Raw genomic sequence first — 15,130 nt, forward strand, 5'->3', positions numbered from 1 at the left:
GTTGTTCTGCGGAAAAAGAAGCGCATTATAATAATTCTTTCCCTCGACACTTTTGACTGGGATTGCTATAGAGGTCTTCGAGAGAGCCGTGTGCAAAATATCGAAGGGCGTTACCCATCTTGTTATTCGAATGGTACAAGTCAGTGCATGTACAGATACCAATATACTAAAAATATATGTATGTACATATACATAAACTACTTTTATGCACGTGTGATAATAACATTAATTTTCTTGCAATAGAACTGATTCATATTATTATAACTGGGTGCTGACGGTGCACGGATACGTGAACCAAATATAAGCATCCTTCTGACGCCTGCCTAATGCATAGACGGATGAACTTCGTGGTAGTAATTTCGGTGTACGTAGCCGACAATATCTAGGAGTTTAACAAAGAATTTATCGATTAATCGAAGTTAATGGAAGTAGTGGAGATTGTCTGACAAATATTATGATTGATTGCGAGGGAATACGACCTCTAGGCTGACGAAAAATGATATCCAAAATTTTTAAATTCTTATTTTTAACCAATGTTTTGAATTTAAATGGTGCATATAATAACCCGGAACTTGTACACACACATTTTATTCAACCTATAAGTAAGCAGTACCTTTGATAAAATGGATATAGTTGATTGTATATATGTAAAAAGAATGTATATATTTTAGATTAGGAGATTTAGGCAAGTCGATCGAACGTCTACAAGATGACCAAATCTGTCACGCCAAGACTTAAAAAAAAATATTAAATTTTTTTTATTACTTCTTATGCCTCTTTCTATTGATTTGTCAAATGAATTTTCAGATAAAGCGTAGTTAGGCGACTAGAAACAATATCAACAATATATGGGAAAAATCGAATATGTTCTGGCTTTTGAGATGGTGGGACTGTTGTTTCAAGATTTTTGGCCGGCGCCGCCATCGTTGTCGTCGTCTTAATCAATTGTTCATTGTTATGTACCTTATCAATCGATCGCTGCTCGCCCATTGAGTTTTCTTAAACCACGTGGTTTTGTCGAAGGTTTCCAAGAAGGTAAAATTCATATTTTCCGTTCTTACAGATCCGCCATGTTTGTTTTTTGGCTGACCCTGCTTCTCCATGGATCACTTTGCTGTAAACTATCGTGGACTTTAAGTCATTTGTGAAAACCACTACACCAAAACTTCTTGCATCGCAGCAGTCCAAAAGTAAGAGGACTTTTTTAAGAATATTTTTGGGGAATGCCATCGGTTCTTCACGGCATAAACTTCGATTCTTGAAAATCACATCGAGGTCATTTTCTTGGCAGAACACCAACAAATATTAATTTCAAATACAGAACCGATCAGCCAGGTGGTAAAGTCCACGACAGAAAAGATATTTTTATTAGAATCAAACACCGCTTTCACCAAAGGCTTGCAACAAATCATCTGCAAACCACATTGCTTGGCAATCACCGAACAACTTTGAAAACGCTTTGTAGGAGCGGGGGATTACAACGCCGGGTAAACGTACTGGGGATCCCACCGTTATAACGGGCGCCTGAAATAGTTCAAAAACCTACCGCAACAGCAATCCTAACAATAGAAGCTGGTCTAAGACTCGCCAAAGCTTTAAGCTATAATGAAGACAAATAACAATGCAAGTACGCAAAAGCCCAATCCTATAAAAATGTGAATATTACAAAATTACCGATTTTAGTTTATTAGTTATAGTGCTTTTATGATTTTGTTACGATATTAATTAAGGTTTGCAAAATACTAACATGGTCAGACCTACTCCACCTATCGACCTTGATCAAGAATATTTATACTTTATATTGTCCGAAACACTTTGTTCCATCTGTTAAATACTATGCAAACTAATACACCAGGAGCATGGGATAGAAAAATATATTCCAGTTGGATACAGAAACTCTATCGATTCAATTTCAATGCATTTCCAGAGCACCGAGCTCTAGACTGACTTCAAAAAAAAACTTCAATGTTGCAAAACTTACTTTTATGTAAAGATGCTGTGAACCCCATTCAGTTAAGTAATAGTATATCCAATACACAAATTGAACTTTTTGCACTTATAACATATCAATCTGTATGCAGGTATTGAGAGCTTAAAGCTGAAAGTTTATGGCAGAATTTTTACGAAAAAGGAAAATTCTCAAAAAATAATGTTATAAATTTTTATTCCGCTGTTCTTTTTTTTACATATAGAATGTAAGCGAAAATTTTGAGTCGGTTGGCTATATTTCGCTTTTTATACCCATTATTCGTAGAGTAAAAGGGTATACTAGATTCGTTGAAAAGTATGTAACAATCACAAGGAAGCGTTTTCGTCCATATAAAATATATATTTTTGTTCAGAATCAATATCCGAGTCGAACTGGCAATGACTGTCTTTCCGTCCGTATGAACGTCGATATCTTAGGAACTATAGAAGCTAGAGCGGTCAGATTAAGCATACAGTTTCTACAGACACAGACGTGTCGCAAGTTTGTTGATTTACTCTAACGGTCACCAATCGCACAAAAGTGTCACGGTCACTCTTTTGAAAAATGATTTGATATTTTTATTAGTCTTGTAAATTTCTATCGATTTGCAAAGAACCTGATTGTTGCTTGTATAGCTGAAAGCTTAATGGACATGCCTGGAACGTTTTTTGGGTCGCAGTTGCAGAAGCAGCTGATGTTGATGGCAGTTCCGTATTATGACAGTTTGTTTATGCGAAATCAGATAATCAGGTTATTTGCGCTAGCTACAAAATATAAATATTTATGCGAAGGGATTCCTAAGTTTTTAGTTCTTTTTAGGCATTACTTGTAGCTTAACGGCTGCGTCAATTAGGTTATTTGGATAAAATACAAGAGCGATTTTTATTTTAGTTTACAGTTTAGTTTTTATTGGTTACGTTTTTTATAGTAAGTCCCCAATGTTAAACTGATTTTACAAAATACATTATTCTTATGACCAAGCTTTTTAGCGGAGACACGTCACAAACAGAAGAAGTGGAATTATTCTGGAAATTATTCCTTTACAATTCGTTTTCGAGTGGAGGTGGTTCCACTCGTAGGAAAGTTATTGTTCTCTTTTGCCAATCGAGGGACTTTCTTTCATAATTCCCCTGTAACGCATCTGTAAGCTACTGAATGCATTCCATGAAATGCTGTAAGAAGTGCCTTAAAGACTTGTGCATGTATTCTCAGGCAAGTATACGAGTATATTTACATTGCATTCCATTGCTTCTGTAAGCATTCCCTAAATATATTTCGATACAAGAATTTGAAAATATTGTAACGCTTCGTCGGTCTAGGGAGTATGCGACATTCACTACAAGAGAAAGGGTGTCGACGGCCCCACTCTGCTTGCTTGGTGCTGGATGTCGATGTCGTACTGCTGGAGTGGTTCAATTCATCTAATTCTAATTGGCCTTCCGGTTCTCGAAATTTAAACGTCAATCGTAGTGAATCGAGTAATCGGTGCGCAGCATGAATTTTCTTACGAAATAGGTAGTGATGAATATGTTTCGATGATAGGACCACTTCTAGCAGTTCTTGCCGAGATACTCAGCAGTTGCGCACTAAATGATTTTCTGTAATATTACCCATGCCCGCTCTTGGCCGAGTTTATTCAGCACTGCGCCTGCACCATAATTGGACGTGTCTATGTCAAGGAAGAATAACCCCTCCGAGGAGTGGAGAGTTAGGCTGTTGGCAGAGTGCGAAGAAGCGAAGCGATAATATTTAAGTGCAGTCGCTCGAAAGATGTCAGAGTGAGAGCGAAGCGAGTTGGGAGCTCAAGCGGTAAAGCGAGAGAACAGTTTGCAACTTGCTTTATTGCTTCAATTCTAATTTCTTCTACTTTTTCAAAAAAAATATAATCAAAAGTCGAAATAGACATCCACGCATAGTTAAAGAACCTTTCTGCGTGGTTTGGTAAGTCCGTTGGTGACCATAGCTTCCGTTACCTCATGCAGTGGACGCGCTATAGTGGCGAAGTCCAAATGCAATTGCGGTAATACGAACAGAGTCCTACGAAGGATCACACTTCTCTTTTGTTTTGTGGAGCGGGTGGCGAGTCGACAACTTTGTTGCTAACTAAATGACCCAGGTAACTAACCTCCGTTCGAAAAAAGTTACATGTTCGGGGACTCAGCTTCAGTCCGACGTTTTGCAATCTACGAAAGACGCTCCCCAGATGATCCAGATGGTCTTCGAGAGTGCACTATGATGTCGTGAAGCCAATTATTGTGTTGGCCAGGAACGGCCCTACAGGTGTACGTAGCTTTGGCGGGCAGAGGCTGCTTTCCGCTATCGTCATCCTCCACGGCGTTTCCAATTGTCTCCACCGTTGCATCTCGGATGAAACCTGCTGGAACTGGGACGGACGGCGTTTCGTAGGCGGGATCTGTATCCTGTATGATTTATCCTTGTTGCTGCAAACTCGGTTTGAGGCTGCTTGGAGTTCTCTTTGGAAGGCGACTCTGTAGGCAAGGGGCCAGGAGGACTTCGGTTGTCTATACAACTTCCTGCACTTCTTCCTTTCGGACCACTGACATGGCCAGGGACATGTTCAATCGTAGGTCGAAAGCAATTCTGCATCCGACACTTCCAGGATCCCCCAATGTAAGGAAAGGTCACCACTCGTACGTTGGAAGCTCGTTGGTTTCTTTCACTAGACGTTGCGTGCTAGCGGAATGTTCATCACATTTCGCTTGGTTTGCGCCCTGATCGTCGCGGGGCTACCTCCGATAGCCCCCGCACGGTCGCCCAGAAAAGTCCGTCCGAAATTCGACCACATTCGCTCGAACTTCTGTTTAAATTTTAGGTTAGGCACCTGATCCAAAGCAACCATTTTTTGTTCGATTATTCGGAACGCATCTGTCGACTCAGACGGTGTCTTACGGCAAAGACGGGCTGAATTCCCGAGAATTTATGTTTTCGTCGACCTAGGAAGTACCGACTGCGGTACGGAAAGCCGAGCGGTGTTGTTCACATTCCCGTCAATACCCTACCCCTCGACAGCACTTAAAGCCGACACACGCGCTAAAATAGTTAGTTATTTTACAATATTTATATTGAAATAATTTCGTAAACATTACTCAGGATTGTTTCGGGATACTTTCCAAGTTATATTATTATTTGGGAATAATTATGATAATTGTATGGGAATAATTAATAATAATAGAAATTCAAAGAAGCGTAATGCAATTAAACTAAAAAAATAGGAGGAAAAGAAAAAATAGTGGAAAAGAAATGAAAAGAAAAACGCATAAATAAATTTAAATAAAATATTTATAAATATTTTTATTTATGTGCTACTTTGTGAGTTGTGATAAATATCTAAGAAAACACTGAAGATCCCAATCCCTACTTTTTTTATATATTTTTTATTCCACATAATTGTACGATGCATGTATGTTAGAAAAAAAGAAAGAAGCAATGTATATTAAAAAAATTCAAGGAAACTGTTTCTCTGTTCTGTGGCAAATGAAGCACTCTTTAATACCTCTTTTTCTCGACGCGTTCCCAAACTTTTGAAATTTTGTTTGTTTAATGCATGCTGGTGTTTATAATAGTCTATTAATACGTACACTGCACGGACATTTTTGAACACGAACACTACAACTACAATCTATATTTTATTCTTTTTATATGAATAATATTAATGCTGATTATTAAAAAAAAAAATTACAAAATCACAAAATGAATTTTTATAATTGTGTTACATTCAAAGGCTATACCAGATCTTAATTCGGATCAATCTTCAGTTTGTACCTCGCCCACACAAAACCTCAACAAATAAAAAAAAAACCCTAGCCAAGATCTTGGTGCCATGTCAAGATATCTATCAATTTATCTATCTACCTACCTATCGTTCTATGACTCAAAAAAAAAACTTCTAATAAATACATCTTTGATGGAAGGAAGTATGTAGAGTAAATTACCGTTGCCACTACAAAAGTAATGTTACTTTTGCTTCAATCTGAGACTATCGCTTTTCCCTAAGTAATGGAAGCGTGTTCTGGTCGTCATGATACCCAAAGTCGGCTAACCTCTAACATAGATAGACTTATACCGCCCAATAAGTTTGCTTTCAACCTTATCAAAGATTTTTGAACAAACGTATAAATGCCCAATAAAGAACGGAAATCAGAAAATGCGTACTCAATACAACAACGATCCATAGTATTACAGATTCAAACTTTCACTTGTTACTGGCACGCTGCTGACCACGTCTGAACAGATAACGCCTTTATGACAGGTATTTTTTATGTTATTTAAGAATTGGCACTAATGGCATTGCAGGACGTCATTCTTTTTGTGTGGAAGTTCGACGTGAATCTTCGAGCTTCGTTTTGTCGGCTTCTGGGTCTATTAATATTCCCCACTGTGTCGCGAACTGAAGCCAGGATCGACAAGACTGTTCACCCAGCAAAACAATACTCGTACATATATATCTAATATGGCCAGAATCGCTTACATCTACTTGTTGCATACTTTTCAACGAACCAGTGTACTTTTTATTTTACGAGTAACGGTTATAAACTTAGCTGCTCTACGAGTTCGACGAACCTTGTGTACCTTTTACTTTATGAGTACCGGGTATAAAAGTCGAGTTCCCCGACGGTCACTTACCGATGGAAAAAGTTATAGAAAACAAACGTGAATGTTTTTTTAATGGTGTTGTCAACTAAAAAAATGAATATAGAAATTCTTGTTAAAATACGCATCGTGTGATATATCACTGCTAAAAATGAATTTTATTTAAAAAGCCCTTGTAGTCTTTAAATGTTGACTTCGAAAATTGAGATCACGTCGGGGTCACCTAATATTTATGCCTAATAACCTAATAATATGCCACATACATATTACATATTGGCATAAATATTAGGTGACCCCGACGTGATCTCAATTTTCGAGTTAAAATTAAAATTTAAAAAATTTGAGTTAATTTTAGTTAAAATGTATAAGAACGCACAAATAGCTTATATTATTGTAAATGTATGTTCTGTTTTATTCGGAGATATAGACCCGACTGAGCGAAAGCTTGTTCTCAAAACATTAACCTATAGATATATGCTTACAAAACTTTGCAAGGTTGAAATTTGAAAATTATAAATCTACAAACATAGTCCGATTTGTATGAGCGTTTCCAATCGCAATTTAGGGGTCTTGAGAAAATGAAATCATGTAAAGTAGCTCGATCTTAAAGAATTTAAGAACATAAGTTCTTTTGAAAAGCCCTCAATATTAAACGTGCATTTTATACTGAACTGAACCGAAGTTTGATATTTGTACAACTTGTCATTAGAATGGTATTTTCTAATGATTTGGGGTACTTGTGTGACTACGTGCAGTTGTCCGGCTCCCGAAAAAAGTTTAAGTTTGACTTGTCCGATAGCTACGGTCAACGGCTGTCTTTCTACTCCATACTATTTACTTTCGTTTAGATGTATATAGGCTTAATACAATACTTAATTTTGATTACAGCTGTTTAACTAGGCCGCGGTTTCTACTCCAAGCGGCTTGAGATTTTTTACCAGCGCCTAACGCTATCAAATTCTTTATTTTGGTAAACATTTTCTTCTTCAACGGTTTCGCCTGATATCTGTTTCGTCTATTATCTAATAAATAAAGCTTATATTTGCTGCGTAGAGATTTTTGTGAACATGATCAGGCAGACAATTCGGATCGTACTCTTATTATCTCTTCTACTATAATAGAAGATACTGCAAGAATCGAGGTGTATTCGTTTAAAAAGTCTACAATTTTATTGCGTTGTCCCCGATGCAAGGCAGTTTAATATTATACTGGAAACTGGAAACACTCCTTAACTGAATTACATTCAAAAGTTCTTTAGGAAATAATCCGGGCAGGGAGATCAGTGGGTGCGTCCTCTGTAGACGTCAATGCGTTTGGGTGTGTTGCCAGCCTGCCTGCGTACCGGATGCTGTGAATGTTGATCTGATCACCAATCAGAGTTATCCGGAGCTCCCTTAGGATAGCGTAATTGATGACGTACCAAGGAAGTCCGCATGCATGCCGAGGAGCACGTGTGTGAACAGTTCTCAGCCTCTTCAGTTGGTGTTTGGAGGCCGCTCCCCATACTAGGATTTATTATAGCTTTGAAGAGGGGGACTTTCGTTGAAAGGTAAAGTTTGCTTGACAGCAGGAGCCTGTCCAGCTTTTGTAGCTTCTTAAGGCCCTATGCCTTTACAGCTGTGATATGGGCCCTCCAAAAGTTTTCGATCCAGGTGGACTCCCAGGAAACTTTAAATTTCATTCCACCATTGTAAGTTAGTGCGAATGTCACACAAGCGGACTTAGCAGTTTATAGCTGTATCCCACTTGGCTGCCCAGATTTTAATGTCGTTCAGACATTCCTGTACTGCGTTCGTGGCTGTTTGCAGCGACTTGTGGGATGGAAGCATAGCTTTGACTTCAGCGTATGTAGCCAAAAGTACCTTGGCCGAGGGAGCACTGGGGACGGAACCGGCATATCTACTGTGTAGAGGATGTACAGGAAAGTGTGCAATGGGGTGCTGAAAGAATAGCCTTAATTTTGTACAAAAACCCCTCGTGAAATACCTTGTTTTTTAAAGTCCAGAAAGACTCCCACCATTTTGGAACTTGGACCGAAAGCTGTGTATTACGTGATTAACAAGGCTGTGAAATTGTTCCAGCAGCCATGTAATGTCTAATGTCTAATATGGGGTATGTCGAAAGGTTTGCGACTTTCGCTCGGTGGCAGTCTTCCGTCAGTTGGAAGGGGGTGAAGGTGGAGAACAAATGCTCAGCAAATGGGTACGTTTTGTCACCATCTGTTTTCGGGCATATGCTGTATGTGTTCCTGTACGGGCGATTGGCAGAGCGACTGCCCCTTTATTCCTCTCGTTAACTAACAGACCGAAAAGTCGCTGCTGTTGTCAGGGCCACCTTCTTTTACAAGGGTGTCGAGGTTTTCCTGTGGTTTTTGGCAAGCATCCGACGAAGTCTGTTTGTGACACTGAGAGGGACTGCTTAGTTGCAGGATCCCCTTTCGCTATGAACTGACTCCTGAGGCTCCTTTTGAGGTTCAAAAGAGCTCTTGCCTCAGGATTTAGTATGGGTCTTCTAATAGTTTTTGGACCTTCTTGGCGCGGTGGTTGCGTAGCCGGCAGTTCACCGAACGACGGCAGCCTCGGCGTGTGTTTAAAAAATAGCATCATTTGCATGCAAATGCAGCACAAATTCACTGAAGGGATATGGTTAGACGAAAGCTCAGTCAGATCTCTTACTTATATCTGTTGGTGTCTGAAGCCCTTTGAGAGGCAAAAACCAATGGCGCTGGGAGTGGCACTCTTACAGAAGGGGTAGCAGGTAGCTTCGCCAGTAGCTACAATTTCGATGCCCTTGTCCGCTAGAAAAAAAGACAAATCATACCTCTGCCACACATTTTGTGGTTGTCCCACCATCTATGCTTGGCGTATTTTCTGCCGAAGTAACAAAATGTTTGCCTCCGCTAACCTGTAGGCTGGAAGGAGACTGCTCATTCGAGAGAGTTGATGGGAGTATATTGTAGACCTTATAAGGGTTTGCCCATTTCCGTAATTCTACAAATGTATTGCGAACAGCTGAGGAAAAGCAATATCTCGTCGACTTTCCAGGAGGCGCCGTTCGCATTCCAGGCAGCAATTGTGTGAGAAGGTGAGGGGAAGGTGCGTCAGATGGATCGCTTGCATGAGCGACTCTATAATCAACATCATCCTGTCGAGTCTCGTGAAGAGCTGTTCCCACTAAGCATCCAGAGTTGTTCTGCTTTGATCGTCCGTGTTATTAGCTCTGGCAAAAGTTTGCTTGCTAAAGGTAGGTGTAATACTTGAAGGAGGCATTGGAATAATCTTCTGTTGCTGCCTATTTTTCTTGTTGAATTGAATATATTTTCTGCAACCTTGAAAATTGGCTTCTTGAGAGTTGCCTTAGTGATAGCAGCATTTAGAAACGTCCGGTCCGAAATTACAGTCCGAGGTTGGGTGATTCTAACCGCGTGCCTAAGTAAGCCTTAGTGCCCATATTGACTGATTGCTTGGCTTTGCCCAGATAGCTTTATGTCTGCAGACAACAGAGATGTTTTTTATAAGCTTGTTTCTTTCATTCAGTTTTAAATCGACGAATCTCATGTTAAGTTGGAGTTGCGTTAATTTGTTTGGTGAGGTGTATATGCAAGACCGTTGTGCCCTTCTTTCTGCAGGCATTCGACGCATTACAATGCGGAAGGTCGTGAAAGTGTGTATCTCTTCGCGGAAGTAGGACCACAGTTCTGTAGTCGCCGGAGGATGTAGTCACCCGATGTTCGAATTCGAGTTTTGGAAAGCAATATCAACTTGTATCCAATATAAAAAGAAGAGAGAATGCTATTGTATATTCGAGTTCCCCGACTATCAGATACTCGTTACTCATAAAAATTTGCAAGACAAACAATGAGACGACAAAAAATCTAAACATTTTTAAAAAATGTGGGCGTGGAAGTTTTGCGCGGTTGTAGGGCGTTGGAGTGGTCGTGGCAAATAGTGCTTGGTAATTTGATAGAAATTTACAAGACTAATAAAATTATTTAAAACAAATTTACAAAATTTATTGTTTAAATGTGGGCGTGGCAGTTTTGGGCGGTCTTGGAGCATTATAGTGGGCGTGGCAAAAAGTTTTTTTCCAAATCGATAGAAATTTACAAAAGTTATAAAAATATAAAAAAATATCAACAGATTTGTAATTGCATAACAGTTACAGCTCACACATGAACATGACTTAAATACAAGATAATATATTTTGCCTCACACCGTAAGATTAAAAATAACAATTTTAATATGTAACACCAAAATATCTATACCTTTGAAAATAGAAACGGAGTACCGGATATATTAGAATATAATAGTTTTAAGCCGTTTGCTTCACTGGGTTGAACAGGTCAAATATTCAATATGTAAATTTTCGCGCATTCCCTTCTATTTCTCCGGATTTTCTGCAATAAAAAACAACAGATTTTCCCGACTATCAGATACCCGTTACTCAGGAAGTGTTAATGCGAACGCGAAATTTCATAATTTTTCTGGGATATCAATTGCGGAATAAAATGAAAAACAATACAGAAATTGTTTAAAAGTGTGGGCATGACGGTTTTGTCCTTCCGGTTTTGTCCGGATGGGCGTGGCCACAGTGTTTTTGGTATACAGAGCGGTTTGTGGGCGTTAGAGTGAATGAGTCAACAAACTTGCGCTGCGTTTGTGTCTCTGAAAACTGTATACCTACCTAATCCTAACTCTAGCTTCTATAGTCCCTGAGATCTTGACGTTCATACGGATGGATGAACGGACGGACGGACATGGCCAGATCGACCGGCTCAGATCCTCATCACGAATAAATATACTTTATATTGTCGGAAACGCTTTCTTCTGCCTGTTACGTTTTTTCAAAGAATTTCTTATCAACGTTTAGTGGGTGTGTAAATCTGCCAGAGCAAATTTGCGCTGCGTCTACATCTCTAAAACTGGTATGCCTTTGTAGACGTTATGGTTCCCGAGATCACAGCGTTCATTAAGACATTCATGACAAGATCGATATGCTACAAATAAATTGGGGCCACTCTTTTCGGTATTCTAACAAAATGTTGAAATTCCGTACTAGCACACCTCCAAGCGACGTAGTGGGAGAGAAAATCGACTATTGCGCCTTCTCTCGTTTTCGTTTAATATTTCCTTAATTGATGGTTGAAGTGCTATATCAAACGCAAATAAGATATACATATAATATTTACACTAGATCAACTAGGCTTATTATATTATTAGGTCATGCAGCTGTTTGTTGTAGCATTTTTTGAATATAAGGAGCATTGGTAACAATTGCCAGCCATTTGATATTTTAAAATACGCAAAACTCCACCATTTTCAAACCACATTTCTACTTAAACTCGACTTATTTCACGATACTCAACTAAACTATGTTTCTGTTTCGCTTTTATTACGTTTTATGTCAGCTACGTTTACTAAGTGCAATTTAAACAATTGAATAAATTATTAACTTAACCGTAATTTTTATGTTAATATAAACACTTAATTTTAACAAAAACGAGCAATATAAGCAATACAAATTCTTACAACTTCCCTGAATAAGGTTTTGTTGCATGTGTTGTAAATTAACGTATAACGTAAATGAACGTATATATATTTTTTTTAGATATTTTTACATTAAAAATATACACTAATAAATATAAAATTTTTATTTTATTACTGAGCATAGAAATACATTTGTAAAATAAATGCATATACATACATTAATATTAAAAATTATGCTATAACTTATTGCAGGTTGATCTGAGGCACATGGATGAACAACAGGGCAGCAACGTTGTTGCTGTGGGTGTGGACCTATCTGAATTTTATATGTCTGTGGAATGGGACATTCTCGAAGTTCCAGCTGTTAGGTAAATAATTTTATTAACTTATTATGTTGCCCGTTAACCAAACCAATATTTTATTTGTGCATTTGATCATATTACGCATTCCAAATCTTTAATAATCCCATATTTAATCTAGATAGTCCCCCAACAACTATACTTCTATACTACTACTAGAACAAGAAAAAATCGTTTAAAGAATAAATTCTCGCTGTTGGACCATCTTTGAGCGCCTTTTAGCATGGGTTGAGGAAGAGGATCTCAGTGAAGATTCGTAAATTCGTAAAAATTTTACGCTTTCGATTTGAAATCGAACAATCGGAGCTCCGGTTTTCGTATTCTTAAAATTTTTCGATTTGTAAAACGGTCACTTTTGTCTGGCCGAAATTCCTTTTTTATATCAAATATCGAGAAATATCAAATATCAAATTGTCGAGACCCGACAATATGTCTTACCGACAAACTAGACTTTTCTTTGTTCTATTGTAGGCGTTTATTGGTCATATACAGTATACATTTGTAGATGTCACATATCTGAATGCCAATGGAAAATTCAAAAATAAATGGAAAACAAGAGGATGCTATAGTCGACTTCACCGACTTTTAGATTCCCGTTAAAGTGGGTGTAGCAAAAAGCTTTTGGGCAAGTCGATAGAAATTTACATGACTTATTAAATTATAAAAATATATCCAAAAATTGTTCAAAAATGTGGGCTTGGCAGTTTTGAACGGTTTTAGAGCGTAACAGTGGGCGTGTGCAAAAAGTATTTTTGCAAATCAATAGAAATCAAAACTAAAAAAAAATTTCAACACATTTTTCAAAACTGTGGGTGTGGCAGTTTTGTGCGGCTTGCGGGCGTGGCAACATGGGTAAACAATTATGCCCTGCGTCTTTGTCTATATCAATAGCTATTAATAAAATGTTAAATTTTAGAAAAGAAACCATAGCTAAAAATAAACAAGAAGAACATAATTAGTAAAATACAAAATAACATTTTGCAGGAATGAAAAGTTTTATACTTGTTGCGACGAACCATACTTGGACATCACATTTAATATAACAATGAGAAGGAAGACGCTTTTTTATACTGTTAATATAATAATACCGTGCATGGGAATATCATTTTTAACTGTATTAACATTTTACCTTCCATCGGATAGTGGAGAAAAGGTAATTTAAAATGTATTCACATATAACTTTTTAAAATTAAAATACATATATAAATTGTCGTTACAGGTCACACTATCTATCTCCATTCTTATTAGTCTTCACGTGTTCTTTCTTTTGGTGGTTGAAATTATACCACCAACGTCATTGGTTGTTCCTTTGCTGGGAAAATACCTAATATTTGCCATGATACTTGTGTCTATCAGGTAATATTGAATTATATTATAAATAAAATTAAACATAACATTTTTTATAGTATCTGCGTGACGGTTGTTGTTTTGAACGTTCATTTTCGTTCACCTCAAACTCATAAAATGGCACCCTGGGTTAAGCGCGTCTTTATTGACTTTTTGCCAGCGTTTTTATTCATTAAAAGGCCGACGTACAACTTTGAAACGAGGTAAGAAATTTTATAAATATATTATATTTAAAATATTGTCAGTGAATATACAACTTTGTTCATTCGTTTTTTTTTTTTAATTAAATGCATTCTTATTTTCTAACTGAATCCTTTTGGCTGATGGTCAATACTACTCTTTCTTCATCCAGCTGTTTTACTGCAAGCTTGTTTATCAATTCGTTGCAGACGGTAATTAGCATATCATTTCATGTTGAAAGCTTAAACGGCGTGATCTCGTGCTTCTTGGTTCAGTATTATTATTGATTTGCTGAATTCTTCTAACGTATTTATACCAAACAATAGGGCTGTCATAGCTCAACTTCGGGAGCCTTGGTACGACGATCTTGTGAACTTGTTCGACTAGTACGACAAAGATGTAAAAGCAGTGCATCTATTAGGTACTGTACGGCGAAGATTCCCGAAATTAACTGCTTGCTTCTCGAAGCAGGTTAACACTTCATCGACACCTGTGCTACGAGTTGGGTAGAGCCAAAAACCATCACCTTCGACAAGGCGCTTGGAAATCGTCTCCATGGAACCGACGTGATCCATGTTGTACATAACCTAACCCATCTTATTCGCCTAAGCATTAACAATAATGATTCTCCACGATTCGCTCTGTTTAGTCTTTTACCTTGGGAATGAAGTATGATCCTTGTTCTTCCGGGTATAGAAATGTCTTAGAAAGTGTGTGGCGTAAATGTATCGCTTATATATCGATAAATATTGAAAGACAAATAATAAAGTCAAAACCCATTTTTAAAAGTGTGGGTAGTTTTGTCCGGTTTGTAGGCGTAACAAAATTTTTTTTTTTGCAAATCGATAGAAATGCACAAGACAATAAAAAAAAATTAAGAAAATCGAAACATTAAAACTTCAAAGCGGGTTGTCTCGCAACTTTTTAGTTCTCATATATATAGAAAGACATGTCCAGTTTGACTCGCATCAGGATCCGATCAAAAATATATATGTATGTTAGGATTTTGCGTTGAGTATTAGTTTTATTTAAGAATTAAGGTGATTTTGGTTTTACACATTATGAAGGAAGGTACAGAACTTCTATATTACACTTATGCGAAAATAATGAACCCGATATATATCGGGGTTAACGATATGTGTCGTAAAGATCAACGTGCTGTCATTGTGCTTAGAATA

At 37.7% G+C, this 15,130-nt stretch overlaps 1 protein-coding gene across 6 annotated transcripts in view, besides 8 other annotated features; it reads left to right on the forward strand.

The window, feature by feature from the left end:
- Positions 1–133: part of a mobile genetic element that runs on past the window's edge.
- nAChRalpha4 (nicotinic Acetylcholine Receptor alpha4) overlaps positions 1–15,130 on the forward strand; it is an 80,780-nt gene that overhangs the window by 43,721 nt on the left and 21,929 nt on the right. For 5 of the 6 annotated variants that reach the window (NM_001104199.5, NM_001316465.1, NM_001259966.3 and 2 more), the window contains 4 exon segments: positions 12,319–12,434; positions 13,410–13,578; positions 13,645–13,781; positions 13,832–13,975. In NM_001104199.5, coding sequence (NP_001097669.2) covers positions 12,319–12,434; positions 13,410–13,578; positions 13,645–13,781; positions 13,832–13,975 — 566 coding nt within the window. 6 annotated transcript variants of the gene reach the window in all.
- Positions 2,267–2,584: a mobile genetic element.
- Positions 5,961–6,094: a mobile genetic element.
- Positions 7,908–10,015: a mobile genetic element.
- Positions 10,358–10,723: a mobile genetic element.
- Positions 10,995–11,434: a mobile genetic element.
- Positions 12,975–13,049: a mobile genetic element.
- Positions 14,691–14,814: a mobile genetic element.

This window comes from Drosophila melanogaster, chromosome 3L (assembly GCF_000001215.4).
Source record: "Drosophila melanogaster chromosome 3L".
NCBI classification, from domain to species: Eukaryota; Metazoa; Arthropoda; class Insecta; order Diptera; family Drosophilidae; genus Drosophila; species Drosophila melanogaster.